Consider the following 14,095-nt stretch of genomic DNA (forward strand, 5'->3'; position numbering starts at 1 on the left):
ACTTCCCGTTGAACCACGCCCTACCTTGATACTACCCAACCGGACAGACAACCCCTTTCTGCTTTGCTCCCCTCACCAAAACCTAAAGGGCATTGCCCGCCGACCAGCAGCATTAGTGCTAATCGGGCCTCGTGAAATCGAAGGTTGAATGGGTCCAATAGGTTGACCACTCGAGATCGATCCCAAAACCGTGCTGCTCGCCGCCGTACCGTTTCCTGTAGATGCCCACCAAGCGCAATGATTAGCATTTGGAACCCATTAATTTCCCACCTCGAATATCATCTCAACATCAATAATATAGAAGACTCACCAAAACCCCCCGAAGTCACCGTCCCCACCCCCGTACCCGCCCCCGAGCACCCTCCCGCCTCCAAAACAACCTCATACAACGTCTTACACCCGGACGGCAACGCATCACACCCCTTCTCGCATCCCCACGACTGGAACACTGTCATCGGCGGGTTAGCGCAAGTGCAGCCTGCCGTGACGGTGCTCACAGTGACGCAGTCGATGGTCATGCAGGTCGAGCAGACGCTGGCGGTTGAGATGATGATGGGACACTCGGAGACGGGAGTGGGCCTGTCGGTTGGCTCATTGTACGTCGTCGTTACTATCGTTGTGGCTGTGGGTGATAGGAGAGGGTTGGTAAGTGGAATGGTGATGATGCTGGTGGCTGTTGAGGTTGGGAGGGATTGAGTTTGGGCTTGTGTGGCTCTGTAGGGGGATTGGAAAGGTTAGAGAATGTGATTTGAGGGAGGCTTGGTGATGGAAACTTACAGCGCCAGAGAGACGGCGATGAGGCTGGTGAAGGATTTCATCTTCGGTGACAGATGCTCCGAATAGGGCGGTCGTTTCGACGTTGTTGGCCTAGCCAGGGATTTCTATCGTAGAGGTCTGATGGTAGTTTGAGATGGTGAATTGGCTGGAGAGACGTTATAACGATGTGAAATCAGTTATGCCCCTGCTTGTGGTTCCAAACGGACGGCTGTTCATGGCAAGTAAGTGCTTGGGCTGTAAGATTATACGTGGCAGTCGCAGTTGCGAATCGTCGTCAAGTGTGTCGTTGCTGTGCCTTTTGAGCCACAATCGTTCGGTAGGAAGCTGCCAAGTCCCCAAGTCTTACCTGCTTACTTCAAAGCGCTCTGGGTAGCGAAAGTGGTGATTTTATTTGCAGCCCCTCATCTGATACTGAGGTAGTCTGATCTCCAGCGCCCAAGCGCGAGCCGGTACGTCATGGTGAACCAAAGTCCGTGACACAAGGAAATCCGCGATACGGAGAGCAAGTGCGACTTGGTTCGTTGTGGTTGTACGAGAGAATCAGCAGCAAGCGGCTGAAGCGGGGTACGCTAGAGTTGTAAGTGACAGGCGGGACTGTTTGAGCTGAATGAGTGAAGAGCACCTGGTAGTTAGGCGACGACAGCAAGCCCGGTGTGGTGACACAATAGTTATCCGCTTAACTCAGCTGAGACGTCTGATGTAAGTATTGGTATATCAATTTCGACGACATGCTTCCATCAGGTATAAAGAGACTACTTAGAGGGCAATCGTAAATAATCCCAATTGGAGATCTTGAACCGCGGCAACGGCTGCTGAGCCTGAATGATAAAGATCTCAATCCAACGCTCGATGGACAAACCCAAGATGCTATGACATCTGACACATGCCTGTGTAAGACATTGTAACGCAACGGGATTGTCACACGAAGGACAGGATTTTGTGAAGAGCAAACTCACTAATACGTGACACTTCGGATCGGCGTTAGCAAATGCCTCGAAGCAGCTTCAAAGACCTACCGTTTCACCTTTGCGAGGCCGTGAACGACCCAATATCCGTAATGTTGTGAAGAGATTGGCAAGACAAGCGTCTCTCACATTTGATCCCAACCGCTACCCAAACTAAAAGCATGAGATGATGGTTCAGTTTCATGAGAGAACGGCGAGTCAAGTTTGTGATGCCATCACGATGCTGGAGGTAGGTCTTCTCGAGTAAGCACATGTGATGGCGAAAAGGGGAGAGAAAACTTACATATGATTTTATATCAAAGTGCGCTCGCCTCTTCACATGTTTGAAGGTATCACCGAACGTGTTCGTTCCTTCCCATTCCCTACCCTCCATCGTGTTCTTCCCCCCTCATATTTCCAAATTCGACTAGTCAATGATCTTCAGCGGAGAGGATTCCACGAGAAATACCAAATATGACCATCCCACGAGATTTTGAAGCGCCCCGCTGCAGACCATGTGGTAATCTGACCGAATCGCATTGACAGTCCTACCTCAGAGACAGATCGCGATGACCGTGACTTGACCCACTGACATGAAGTTCACGATATCGAGATGTTCTGCAACGCAAAGATATAACTCACAGAGTAACACCTGCCACGGCCACAAGCTGACAAAAACGGAACATATGCCGTGATATCCGTTGCAAATGCAGATACCCCTGAGGATGATTGACGCTATCACGGTCCAAAGTTCTTGAATCACGCCATGAAAACGGTACGGCGGAGTTCAAAGACCTGCGACGGCGCGGAGAGACCAATGAAATGAGTTTTGCATACAATTGCGAGGACTGCGATATATCGGGGCTTGGCTGGTACGAAACGCTGCGGGAAGGACGGGGGATTGACAAATTTGCTGATTTCGAGATAAGCATATCCAAATGCCTCTTCGGAATGCTTTTCGGAGGCCTCTTCGAAAGTACCGTTCTTGTTGTCCTGAACAGCTGAATAGCCGAAAGCACTTGTCAGAAAATATAGCGTAGCCGTTCAACCGGCGTGGCTTTGTGATGTTTCTGAAGAGAAAGAGGGGTGTCCTCCTGTGGCTGTTGAAGCATCCAGAAGTAACCTTTCCACAGGCTACAGCCAACGTAATCTGGCAAGGAAAACATTGAGATTCCAACATATCCAAGATCGAACTTGATTTCCTCCACGTGCCAGCCCATGCTTGCATATCTCCTCTTCAGTGCCGCTTCATCACATCAATGAAGCAGGTTGAGCAGCGAGGTTTGAATCCACTTGGATCTCCAGCAGATCCCATTCCCCCACAGATAGGAAGTTGTAAGTCCGGGGTGGATCAGCAATTTGCGGGGTAGTAGCGTGTTCGGGTTCAGTTGCCTATCGGCTCCATCAACTACGTCCTTCGCCGGTCGACTTCAACTGTTGAAGCAACCATGGTGACTTGCGAGTAGTGCGTTCCAGAACCTCGAGGCGAATTGCAAATAAATAGGCATGACAGTGGTTGGACCAGAGATGTAAGCCTTATTAAGAGGGCATTTGAGAGGCGCCTCCCACAGCCTTTAGGCGTTCCGTCGTAGCCTGGCCTGATGTTTGAAGTTGGTGGACAATGGCAGGCCGTTAACAAATCTGGGAAAAGGATCAAGAAGCTAAGCCTCGAAAGGGCCGTTGGTCGGGGGGAACCGGCAACCTCATGGAGAACGGCGGCACCAGCCACAGATACTTCCATGGGCTGTAGATCGCCGGGATCATGGCATTCAGTTTATCCGATGAGACAAGGCAGGTGCCATCCGGATAGTATGAGTAAGCTGGCGAAGGCTGGTTTCGGACCGTTTAAGAGACGGCGAGGCGGGCGACGCGGCTGCCCGGTCGACAATGTGGGTCTACTGGGCCGTGTTGGTCGGACAAAAGTCCCTGAATGGAATCTGGATAGGGGTTCGGGGCGCTGGGTCCTGCCGTACGCTGCATTCTCCCGAAAGACGGAAAAGGGCAGATAACGGGGGATTGAATGGGAGCAACGGGCCGTCCACCGTATTCCGTCCCTGCCCGGCGGTGTTATGTTGATCCTTGACACGAAATACGCCGAAACAACCAAGCGAGGGAGTATCGAGGCAACGTATGAATAAAGTGTTGGGAATATCAAGCTAGACAAATCTGAGATGCGCTCAGGAGACACTGTCTCGAGACTGCGAGCATCACAAGCTTGTGACGATATACTGTGCAGACGCGGGAAGAAACAAGGCAGAGCCGGCCGAATATCGTGAAGTGACGGGATTTCGAGCTTCAGGTGGTTGCTGTGCTGTGGCCGATGTCTCGGAATCGCACACCATCTAGTTCGGATAACGCAACGTGGTTAAGATGCAAGAGTGGCCTGATGATCGACAGGTAAGCAAGGTAAAGCACCCAACCTGGCCTATCTGGTAGTTTGCGAGTCTGCAATGGCCCATTTAGAATGGTTTGTTAGCCATGATATGGAATGAATGGGTGCGGCTCCCGCAGCCGAGAATATGCAAAAGAGACGGATAACTTGACTGGAAACAGCAAAAACACCGCCGAATGGAAGCCACTTGAGACTTGATCATCTCCATCAGCATCGATTGGCATCCTTGCCATGTCGTGAATGCAGGGTAGCGAGAAAGGGGAAATTGATCGCCTGCCTCAGGTAGGCAAGTAGGGATAAGGGGACCGTTTTGATTGATATCGTGAGTTTTGGCCCTGTGAGGAGTGAAGAGTACCTGAAGTGAAATGCTGTGAAATGCGAACCCCTGGTCGTCCCACCGTACACAGCCTGTGATGAGGGAAACGGGAGGCTTGTGAGAGAGAGGATGGAAGAGGGTGTGGTGAGACGAGAGGAAGATCCCAAATGTTCGATCGAGGTTGGTGGGGGTCTGATACAGTACCAGCTTGGCCTTTTCTCCGAACGGTTCCATGTGTTCCAGTTGGTCAACGGTTCCGATTCACAACCTTCATCTTGGCGGTTGAAGACGGGACTGATGTTTCGTTGTCAGATCCTGATGGGCGCCAAATTACTGGACTGTTGGAGACGGCGTTGTGATCAAAGTCCGTTTTTGTCCATCTTGGACCTGAGAATCCCTTCCCCGAGTGGATGGATCAGAGACGCAGTACCGCGTGCAAGTCGTCGCGGGCTGGATATCAAAGTATCGTGTTTGTAGGCGTTGATTCGAGAGCTGGATAGTCAGGAATCGTGACCGGCGCGAAGAGTGTCAGCAAGACAGGGCACATCTAGAACTCTGCAAAGAAACTGGCAGAGTTAATAATATCATGTAGTTGCCCCTTTGTGGTTGCATGTCGCATACTCATCCGTGGTTGCTGCTGGTGGAAATCGTGAAAGCGGTCAAGAATGATGAGAACTACGACGACGGGAGTCATACCACGTGTGTACAGCCAGATTGCGAGATAACACCTACATGGCAATAAATTCAGAACAATGCGACAAACATACGGGTCATTGACCACCGCGACTGCGACTGGTTGAGGTGAAAGCTGACTCGAGAGGTTGGTTGACCGGCGTCACCGGCTTCGTTGAAGTGTGGTGGTGTGGTGTGGTATCGTGAGTGAGGCGAAGAGGCGGAGGAGGACGGCAAGTTGCCAGTTGTTGACCGCTTGTTGCCTGTTTTCCGGAAAGGGATGATATCAGACACCAAAAAAGAAACTCACGATGTCAATCGACAGTCGCGTTGGAGTCGCAATCGCCGTGGATTGTTGTTCGTTCTTGCCGCACGTCATGCTGGTGGATTCTGGTGGGCTTTTGGCGGGCCGGGCTTAGCGGACATTTTTTGGTGGAGAGCGGGGCCCAGGAGATAGTGGACCCTGAAATGCTGAAAGGGTCCACGAGGGCCCACATCTCCGCGCAGGCTTAACAAATTATTGGTTGAAAAAAGGCAATCCACTTTACTGGAACGACGGGACAATCCCATCCAACCAAAGCGAACAAAGAGTGGACTTTATGACGAATGCCAAGCGCTCCATCTCTTGTCCGCTGTCGGGTTCGGTCCCCGTCACCGGTCGGGGCCGGAGAGATGCCTCCACGGCCTCGTGTAATTCACGGTGTGACGGTGTAGCGTCAAGCACAAGAAGACCCGACGACCGCAAATTGTAGCAAATATCGTGTCAAAAACTTCCTTACGCTGCTGGCTGTGAGGTCGAATCTCATGGCTCGATATGACAACCAAAGAACGAGTACAGTAGACAATTCAACCCGGATTACTACGGGGAATTATCGTGGCGAACCACAGCAGCAAGCTTACAAAGGCTGTGTAGTGCAGCGTGTCCGGGCCGAAAACACAAGTGCCCCGACGTCACTGATAACGAGCCATTTCCAGCTACCTGGCAACCACATGGTTTGCACTCTGGATCAGCATCGTGAGGTTCAAGCTTGGTGGTTTGGCAAACGGTGGTATCTCGGTATGTAGAATCGATGATGACATGCCCGGGGTTCCTGGAGTGGATATCGATGACGGCCACAAGGCTGTCTTTGTCCGTTTTCAAGGCCAACAGTCCAAATACAACACAACACAGCAAAAACACTCTCTGAACACTGTCAATGACCGCTTGCTGGCGTCACTCTGCTTGGGTGCCACAGCAGACGGGTCTAGCCGTTTTGTCTCCGGTCTCGTCCCCTACGAGCTTACGTATGTTCCATTCTCGAGTCGTCACCACTTGTGATGTCTGTTTTGGGCCAAAGAATGAAGCCAGTTTTACCAAGAACGGTCGCAAACAAGTCCGTCCACGCCGTCGACACCGTCGACACCTTCCACATGCCGGTCGAGAAGCCTTGCAGGGCATAACACCCAAAGGGTCCAATAGACCCTAAATCTTGGCATCTGTCGGGTGTGTGACCACTGGCTTGGAGATGTTGACGCACAACCACGATTCGAGAAGGAGGTGGTACTCGAGGCACAGGCCAAACATGAGTGACAGACATCGTGAGGCCGTTCTATATCCGACCCGGCGTGACTACAAGGGCATGGCTTATTTGTAATGCCGCTGAGCAAATCGTGAACAATCGGGAGTTTTGAGACGCGTGAATTCTGTTTCCGGAATCGAGGGCATGTCAATCGCACCTGCGTATGTACCTCGAGGCAAGTACAAGTGGGATTCGAGGCATGTATCCCTAACGGAGGCAGGAAGCCGCAGTCAGGAACCTCAACATCTACAATGGTGGGGCAGGCTTACGGTTCTGACAAATATCCACTGGCAGTTCAATGAATCCAGTTCAGTCCCAGCTTCATTCACGATGCAGTGATCATCGATTTTCAGGAGACAGAGGAGGGTTGCTTGGTCCGTTACGCAAACGGGCCGTAGCCCGCGAGGACCGTAACGTCCGTGGATTACTGGCGACTTACAAACATCCCGGTCGACAAGGAGACAAGCCACACCCGACACATGCCTCCCATTGCAACCTACCAGAACCGTCACTTATACGCGCAGGCCCACTATGGACGATCATTCAAGCCCAACACTTGCCACAAACAATGGGACCGGGGTCTTGAGTTCACTTGCCCTCTCCGTATCTTGCACAGTAGCCTGCGTATGTCGAGTACGTAGCCAGAAGTCAGCAAAGGTACGCACGCATATGTATGCCAGGCCGGATCGTCATGGCCGACTGGATGACATGTGTATAAAGGAATAGAATCCCCATCATCTACCTCCACTGATCTTTCTTTGTCTCCATATTATAACATTCTGTGATCTTCAAGTCTAACCACATCCTACACCCATCACCTCTTTCCATCAACACGACATCACCGCGTTTGGAGCTTTGGACATATTAAACTCTGCTTTGCCCTTCCATCTTGCCATCTTTCCGACTCTCTTCGCCCAAGCACAGGCACACCATAACCAGCCTCAAACACCAAAACACCAAATACACAAATCATCCTCGATATCCAATACTAGTCAACATGGCTGCCAACAGTAGTACCAAGAAGGCGGTGCACTTTGGTGCTGGTAACATTGGTATGTGCCTTCCATCTCTTCCAATCTCCCGGCATTCCCCAGGTCTGGCACCTCAAAGACTAACCTTCACGCTTCTTCCTCCTAGGCCGTGGTTTCGTTGCCTGCTTCCTTCACAACTCTGGATACGAAGTCATCTTTGCCGATGTCAACACCGACCTAATAGACTCCCTCAACGCCAGCCCCTCCTACAAGGTCATCGAGGTGGGAAGCGAAGGAACGGAGGAACATATCATCACCAACTACCGCGCCATCAACTCCCGCACCAACGAGGAGGAGCTTATCCAGGAAATCTCCACGGCTGAAGTGGTGACTTGCTCCGTCGGCCCTAACGTCCTCAAGTTCATTGCCCCTGTGATTGCCAAGGGTATCGACCGCAGATCCGAGGACCTGCCCCCAGTGGCTGTCATTGCCTGCGAGAACGCTATCGGGGCGACGGATACGCTTGCCGAGTACATCAAGGACCCCAAGAACACTCCCCCGCACCGGTTGGCGGACTATGACAAGCGCGCACGGTTCGCCAACTCGGCCATTGATCGCATTGTTCCGGCCCAGGATCCTGACGCAGGCCTGGATGTCAAGCTCGAGAAGTTTTATGAGTGGGTGGTCGACCGCACCCCCTTCAAGGACATGTCGCCACCGGACATCAAAGGCATCCACTGGGTCGACAACCTGCTGCCCTACATTGAGCGTAAGCTCTACACTGTCAACACCGGCCACGCGACGGCCGCGTACCACGGTTACATCCGCCGCAAGAGCACCGTCTATGATGCGCTTCAAGATAAGGACATTCAGGAGGAGGTCAAGAAGGCGCTCGAGAACACGTCCCACCTCATCACGCAGAAGCACGGCATCGATGACCAGGCCCAGCATGAGTACGTTGACAAGATTGTCAAGCGCATCAGCAACCCTCACCTGGAGGATGCCGTCGAGCGCGTGGGCCGTGCCCCACTGCGGAAGCTCTCCCGCAAGGAGCGGTTCATCGGCCCCGCAGCCGAGCTTGCCGAACATGGTAAGGACTGCAGCGCTCTGCTCGATGCCGCCGAGATGGCGTTCCGCTTCCAGAACGTCGAGGGCGACGAGGAGTCGGCCGAACTTGCCAAGATTATGGCGAACAACAAGCCCGAGGACGTCGTCAAGCAGGTCTGCGGCTTGAACGAGAACGAGAAGTTGTTCCCCAAGGTGGTCGAGGTTGTACAGCGCGTACAGGCCGACTCGCAAGACGACTAGATGGAGCATTTCTGTCAACTTGTGTTTTTAAAACTTTCTTTTTTCATTTGTTATGATGAATGAGCGAAGACTCAGCGAATGGGGAAAGGGCAACGGTGGTCGTTGACCCTCGGAATCCGGAGAATTTGGCGTTCATGTATAATTTGGTTGTTTTCTGGGACATCAACAGGGAGCATTATGACTGGGATCAATGGCGTTTAGCCGGGATCGTGTCAACATCCCGGAGGCTTTTTGTTTTCTTTTTCTTCAGTATCGTTGTCGCACAATCACTAGACGCGCGTCGCATTAGTAGATACATTTCAGGTCAATAGAAGAACTCACACATAATCCTTGTCCATGTCCCGATAATGTTGTCGCATGCGAAGTGCTTTAAATTTGATCACTGCATCGAGTCGTTTATGCGTGCCCATGTTTTGTGACTGCTGATCATGGTCCTAATGATGAAGACGAAGAACTGACTTGACGACTATTGACCTTCACCGGTCGCGCCTCCTGTCGTGTCGCTGAGAGTTTGTGGCTCTTACTGATCATCATATTGCAACTATGCTGGGGGGATGAATGTTTTCTGATCCGTGTGGGATTGAATTAGCCGCAAAGCGATCGGTGCGTTGGTGAAACGTTTTTGTCTTTGAGCTGATCTCCAATGCGGTTGGTTTTGAACTTGATTTGGTGGTGGTGATGGCTTCAAACACCGAATGCAACGACGGTGAGGGGGTGCCAAGAGATCTGCAAAGTTGTTGCCTTAGGCAGCAGCTGGCGGGCGCATTGACAGTGGCCGGCAGCTGTACCCACTTGACCCTCTGAGCGAGAGAGTGGCCCGAGCGGCGAGCAGACCACAGCCGCGAATTTGTGGGAGGCGGCCGGTCGAGATACGTGGCGGGCACCTCTACAACCGTCCGCTGTCATTTCCGGTCCGTCGCATCAACTGTCAAGGCCTCCGAAGCCTCTATTCCGAATCCTCGCACCGCCAACCACGTCCCCTCGGCGGACCAAATACCTAATACACCAAATACAACAATTACACGACTTCCGATAGCTTCACCCCTGACGAACCCAACGGCGGATTTCTTGTACGGTCAGGGACCATCTCCAGCATCCAGCACGCACCCCACCTGAAGCTTGGAAGCTCGAGAACCGTTACGACCGCCCCGTCCTCTAATTCCAACTTGTAAACACCACACACCACACACCCACACCAAACTCGCCCAACATGAGGCTGGATGTCAAGGCAAGTTCACACAGGCTTCGTGCTTGCACCACCATGGCCGTGTCACCGAGAGACGTTCGAATCGGATGTTGCAACCTGGCGCACACTTGCACCTGCCTCAGCTTCCGCCTGGGATCTTCCAGTTGCCCCTATTCCGCCTGCTGTTCCGGCACCTCGACGGCCAGCTCCATTGCGCCGACACGTCCATCATCACATACCTGCCTTCAACTGGACCAGTTCTCATGAGAAAACACCTGCTAACATGTCTGTCAACATGCAGCGCCAGTTGTTTGCCCGCTCTGAGGTTCGTAACCTGTCCTCTTGACCCCTGATTCCGGTTACCAAGGGGTCTTCCAATATCTGAGGTTCCCATTGCTCACCCATATCCCACACACAGCGAGTCAAGGGCATCGACTTCCATCCTACCGAGCCATGGATTCTGAGTACGTCTACTTCGACTAGCGATGCAATGGGGAGGGCCTGAGTTCTGACACTGCTTCGGTTATTAGCGACCCTCTACAGCGGCCACGTCTATATCTGGTCATACGAGACACAACAAATCGTCAAGACCTTCGAGCTTACCGATGTCCCCGTCCGCGCCGGTCGCTTCATTGCGCGAAAGAACTGGATCATCTGCGGTTCCGATGACTTGTATGTTTGGCATGGAGCCTGGGCTGCGGGCACTGGACCGCTAGTGCTAGACAGGGAGGCTGACCTGGAATCGCAGCCAAATTCGAGTCTACAACTACAACACGAGCGAAAAGATCACATCCTTCGAGGCGCATCCCGACTACATCAGAGCCATTTGCGTCCATCCTACACAACCCTTCGTCCTTACCGCTAGTGATGACATGACGATCAAGCTTTGGGATTGGGAGAAGGGATGGAAGAACGTGCGGGTATTCGAGGGCAACTCACGTATGGCGCCACCAGCCCGATATATCGAAGCAGCGCGCATGCTAACGGAGTTTCAGACTACGTCATGTCCCTCGCCATCAACCCCAAAGATACCAACACCTTTGCTTCGGCATGTTTGGACAGGACAGTCAAGATCTGGAGCTTGGGTTCATCCACACCAAACTTCCAGCTCGAGGCGCACGAGACCAAGGGCGTCAACCACGTCGACTACTACCCCCACAGCGACAAGCCCTACCTTCTCACAACTTCTGATGACGTGAGTTACGTCGACATATGCCGGCGCATTGGACTTCTCAGCTGACTTATGGGCACAGCGCACGGTGAAAGTGTGGGACTATACCACTAAGAGCTTGATCGCCACTCTTGAAGGTCACACCAACAACGTGTCCTTTGCTTGCTACCACCCAGAGCTTCCTATTATTATCTCTGGTTCGGAAGACGTACGTCGATATTATACCCGTCCCTTCGCCCGCGGCCTAGTACTAACCGAGACTGTAGGGCACGATAAGGATATGGAACGCCAACACCTATAGGTTCGAGCAATCGCTAAACTACGGCTTGGAGCGCGCTTGGTGTGTGTCATATCAGAAGGGCAAGCAGGGTATTGCTGTTGGTTTCGACGATGGTTCGGTGGTCATCAAGCTTGGTCGGGAAGAGCCCGCTGTGTCGATGGATGGCTCCGGCAAGATCGTGTGGGCCAGGCACAACGAGGTTGTGTCTGCTGTGATCAAGGGCGCTGGTAAGTTACAAAGTTGAGTGTCGTGAGTGGTACTGAGCTGACGAGACTAGATGCCGATATCAAGGATAACGAGCCTATCACGCTCACCACCAAGGAGCTTGGAACCGCTGAGGTGTATCCCCAAAGTCTCATCCATTCTCCCAACGGTCGGTTCGCGGCTATTTGCGGCGACGGCGAGTACATCGTTTACACTGCGCTCGCCTGGAGAAACAAGGCATTCGGTCAAGCCCTCGACTTTGTGTGGGCTTCTAAGGAGTACTCGAGCACGAACGAGTTCGCCATACGCGAGTCTCCCACCAGCGTCAAGATCTTCAAGAACTTCGAGAACAAGGTCGGCGGTCTCGACGTCCCCTTCGCTGCCGATGGTCTTTCCGGCGGTGTCCTCCTCGGTGTCAAGGGGCAAGGTGGCATTTCCTTCTACGACTGGCGGACGGGTGGACTTGTCAGACGCATTGAGGTGGAGCCCAAGCAGGTGTACTGGAGCGAGAGCGGCGAGCTGGTTGCGCTCGCCTGCGAGGATAGCACCTACGTACTTAGGTTCTCGAGAGAGAACTACAACGAGGCGGTCCAGGCTGGTCTTGTCGAGGATGATGGTGTTGAGGCTGCGTTTGATGTCGTTACCGACATCAGCGAGAGCATCCGTTCGGCGGAGTGGTTGGGAGATGTCCTGATCTACACCAACAGCACCAACCGTCTTAACTACTTGGTTGGCGACCAGACTTACACCATCGCCCACTTCGACAAGCCCATGTACATCTTGGGTTACCTCCAGCGTGATGGCCGCGTCTACATAACCGACAAGGACCTTAACGTTACCTCTTTCGCCCTCTCGCTCCCCGTTTTGGAGTATCAGACTCTTGTCCTTCGCGAGGATATGGAGACGGCTGCCGAGCTACTCCCAAGCATTCCCGAGGACCAGCTCAATAAGATTGCCCGCTTCCTTGAGGGACAGGGTCACAAGGAGCTCGCGCTTGAGGTGGCAACTGACCCCGAGCACAAGTTCGATTTGGCGCTATCGCTTGGCCAGCTCCACATCGCCCTCGACATTGCGCGAGAGACTGATGCGGATCACAAGTGGAAGACCCTTGGTGATGCCGGTCTCGCTGCTTGGGATGTGCCTCTTGCCACCGAGTGCTTCGTCAAGGCGAAGGATCTCGGTTCGCTGTTGCTTGTCTACAGCTCGACGTCAGACCGCGAAGGTCTTGCCAAGCTCGCCGAGCAAGCTACAGAGGCGGGCGCGCACAACGTCGCCTTCAGCGCGAAGTGGCTCCTCGGCGACGTCGAGGGCTGCATTGAGATCCTCAAGAACACCAACCGTCTTTCGGAGGCTGTGCTCTTCAGCCAAACATACAAACCCAGCCTCACACCCGAATTGGTGGCAGCTTGGAAGGAGAGCCTGGAGAAGCAGAAGAAGGGCCGTGTTGCCAAGGTGTTGGGCGTCCCTGGAGAGGACTCGGAGCTCTTCCCCGAGTGGGATGAGTACCTGAGACTCGAGCAGGAAGGACCTGCTGCTGGCAATTTGATTGATATCGATGCCGAGGAGGCCCAAGAGGAGTCGCCCGCAGAGGAAGCGGAAGAGGAAGTAGCTGAAGAGCAGCAAGAGGAGGAGAAGGAGGTTGAGGCAGAGGAGGAGTAGAGCGACGTTTCTGCGCCATCCAAGGAAGCGGGGAACGGACACGATTTTGTTTTGTGAAGAGGATCGAAAGCAATTACAGACATCGAGATGCTATTAAGGCGGAGGAGACGCTCTCCTCTTGACCGCCACGGCTTTTACTAGTTATGATAGCATTGGTAGTGGCCGAGGCATGGTGGTTGTTGGCGGTTTCAAAAGCGGGATACAGTTGGCGCGCTTGCTGGTGCCGTTGTGGCCCGTATAGTAGTCCGAAGTTTTAGTATTTTGATAATGGATGAATAGTGAAGTAATGAGCACGCACTTTGATGTCTCAACTTTCTGTTTCTGTTCGGGATGGAGATGCCGACAAGCTCGGACAGCGACGTTGTGCCCGGTGTCGGTGATCGGTAGTCCGTCGGGGTCTATTGATGTCCCGAAAGCTGAGACTGGCAGGGGGCACAGCGGAGTCATGAACCCTGTAGATTGGCGGACATACCACGGCCGAGACGACCAAACGGCGGCCAAGGCGGGTCAGTCAGCGGGTCATCGAGGGTCATGGAGCGGCCGTCGCAGGCGTGTCGTTGGGGGGCACTGGGGTATTCGCTGGATGCCTGGATCTCTGGCGGAGGATGGTTGGAGTCTTTGAAATTACCAAGCATCGATAGATCTGGGAAGATCAC

General features: G+C 53.1%; 3 protein-coding genes across 3 annotated transcripts; 2 read left to right on the top strand and 1 right to left on the bottom strand.

The window, feature by feature from the left end:
- Nucleotides 1–72: 72 nt before the first annotated feature.
- On the bottom strand, nt 73–518 carry B0H65DRAFT_511969 (uncharacterized protein; the record flags this gene model as incomplete). Its single annotated transcript, XM_062828533.1, has 2 exons — nt 73–215; nt 311–518. The coding sequence occupies 2 exons, from the start codon at nt 516–518 to the stop codon at nt 73–75; spliced, it is 351 nt and encodes a 116-aa protein (XP_062677489.1).
- A 7,004-nt stretch (nt 519–7,522) lies between these two features.
- B0H65DRAFT_311244 (mannitol dehydrogenase C-terminal domain-containing protein) lies at nt 7,523–9,204 on the top strand. The gene is made up of 2 exons (XM_062823302.1): nt 7,523–7,712; nt 7,798–9,204. Exons 1-2 carry the CDS (start codon nt 7,658–7,660, stop codon nt 8,937–8,939), a joined length of 1,197 nt encoding a protein of 398 aa, XP_062677490.1. The 5' UTR covers nt 7,523–7,657; the 3' UTR covers nt 8,940–9,204.
- Nucleotides 9,205–9,797: 593 nt separating this feature from the next.
- B0H65DRAFT_477571 (coatomer beta) lies at nt 9,798–13,734 on the top strand. Its single transcript, XM_062827432.1, has 9 exons — nt 9,798–10,167; nt 10,427–10,450; nt 10,544–10,589; nt 10,656–10,797; nt 10,874–11,064; nt 11,121–11,320; nt 11,379–11,504; nt 11,563–11,803; nt 11,854–13,734. Exons 1-9 carry the CDS (start codon nt 10,150–10,152, stop codon nt 13,437–13,439), a joined length of 2,574 nt encoding a protein of 857 aa, XP_062677491.1. The 5' UTR covers nt 9,798–10,149; the 3' UTR covers nt 13,440–13,734.
- Nucleotides 13,735–14,095: the final 361 nt, after the last annotated feature.

This window comes from Neurospora tetraspora (assembly GCF_033439725.1).
Source record: "Neurospora tetraspora strain CBS 560.94 chromosome Unknown B0H65scaffold_8, whole genome shotgun sequence".
Classification (NCBI taxonomy): Eukaryota; Fungi; Ascomycota; class Sordariomycetes; order Sordariales; family Sordariaceae; genus Neurospora; species Neurospora tetraspora.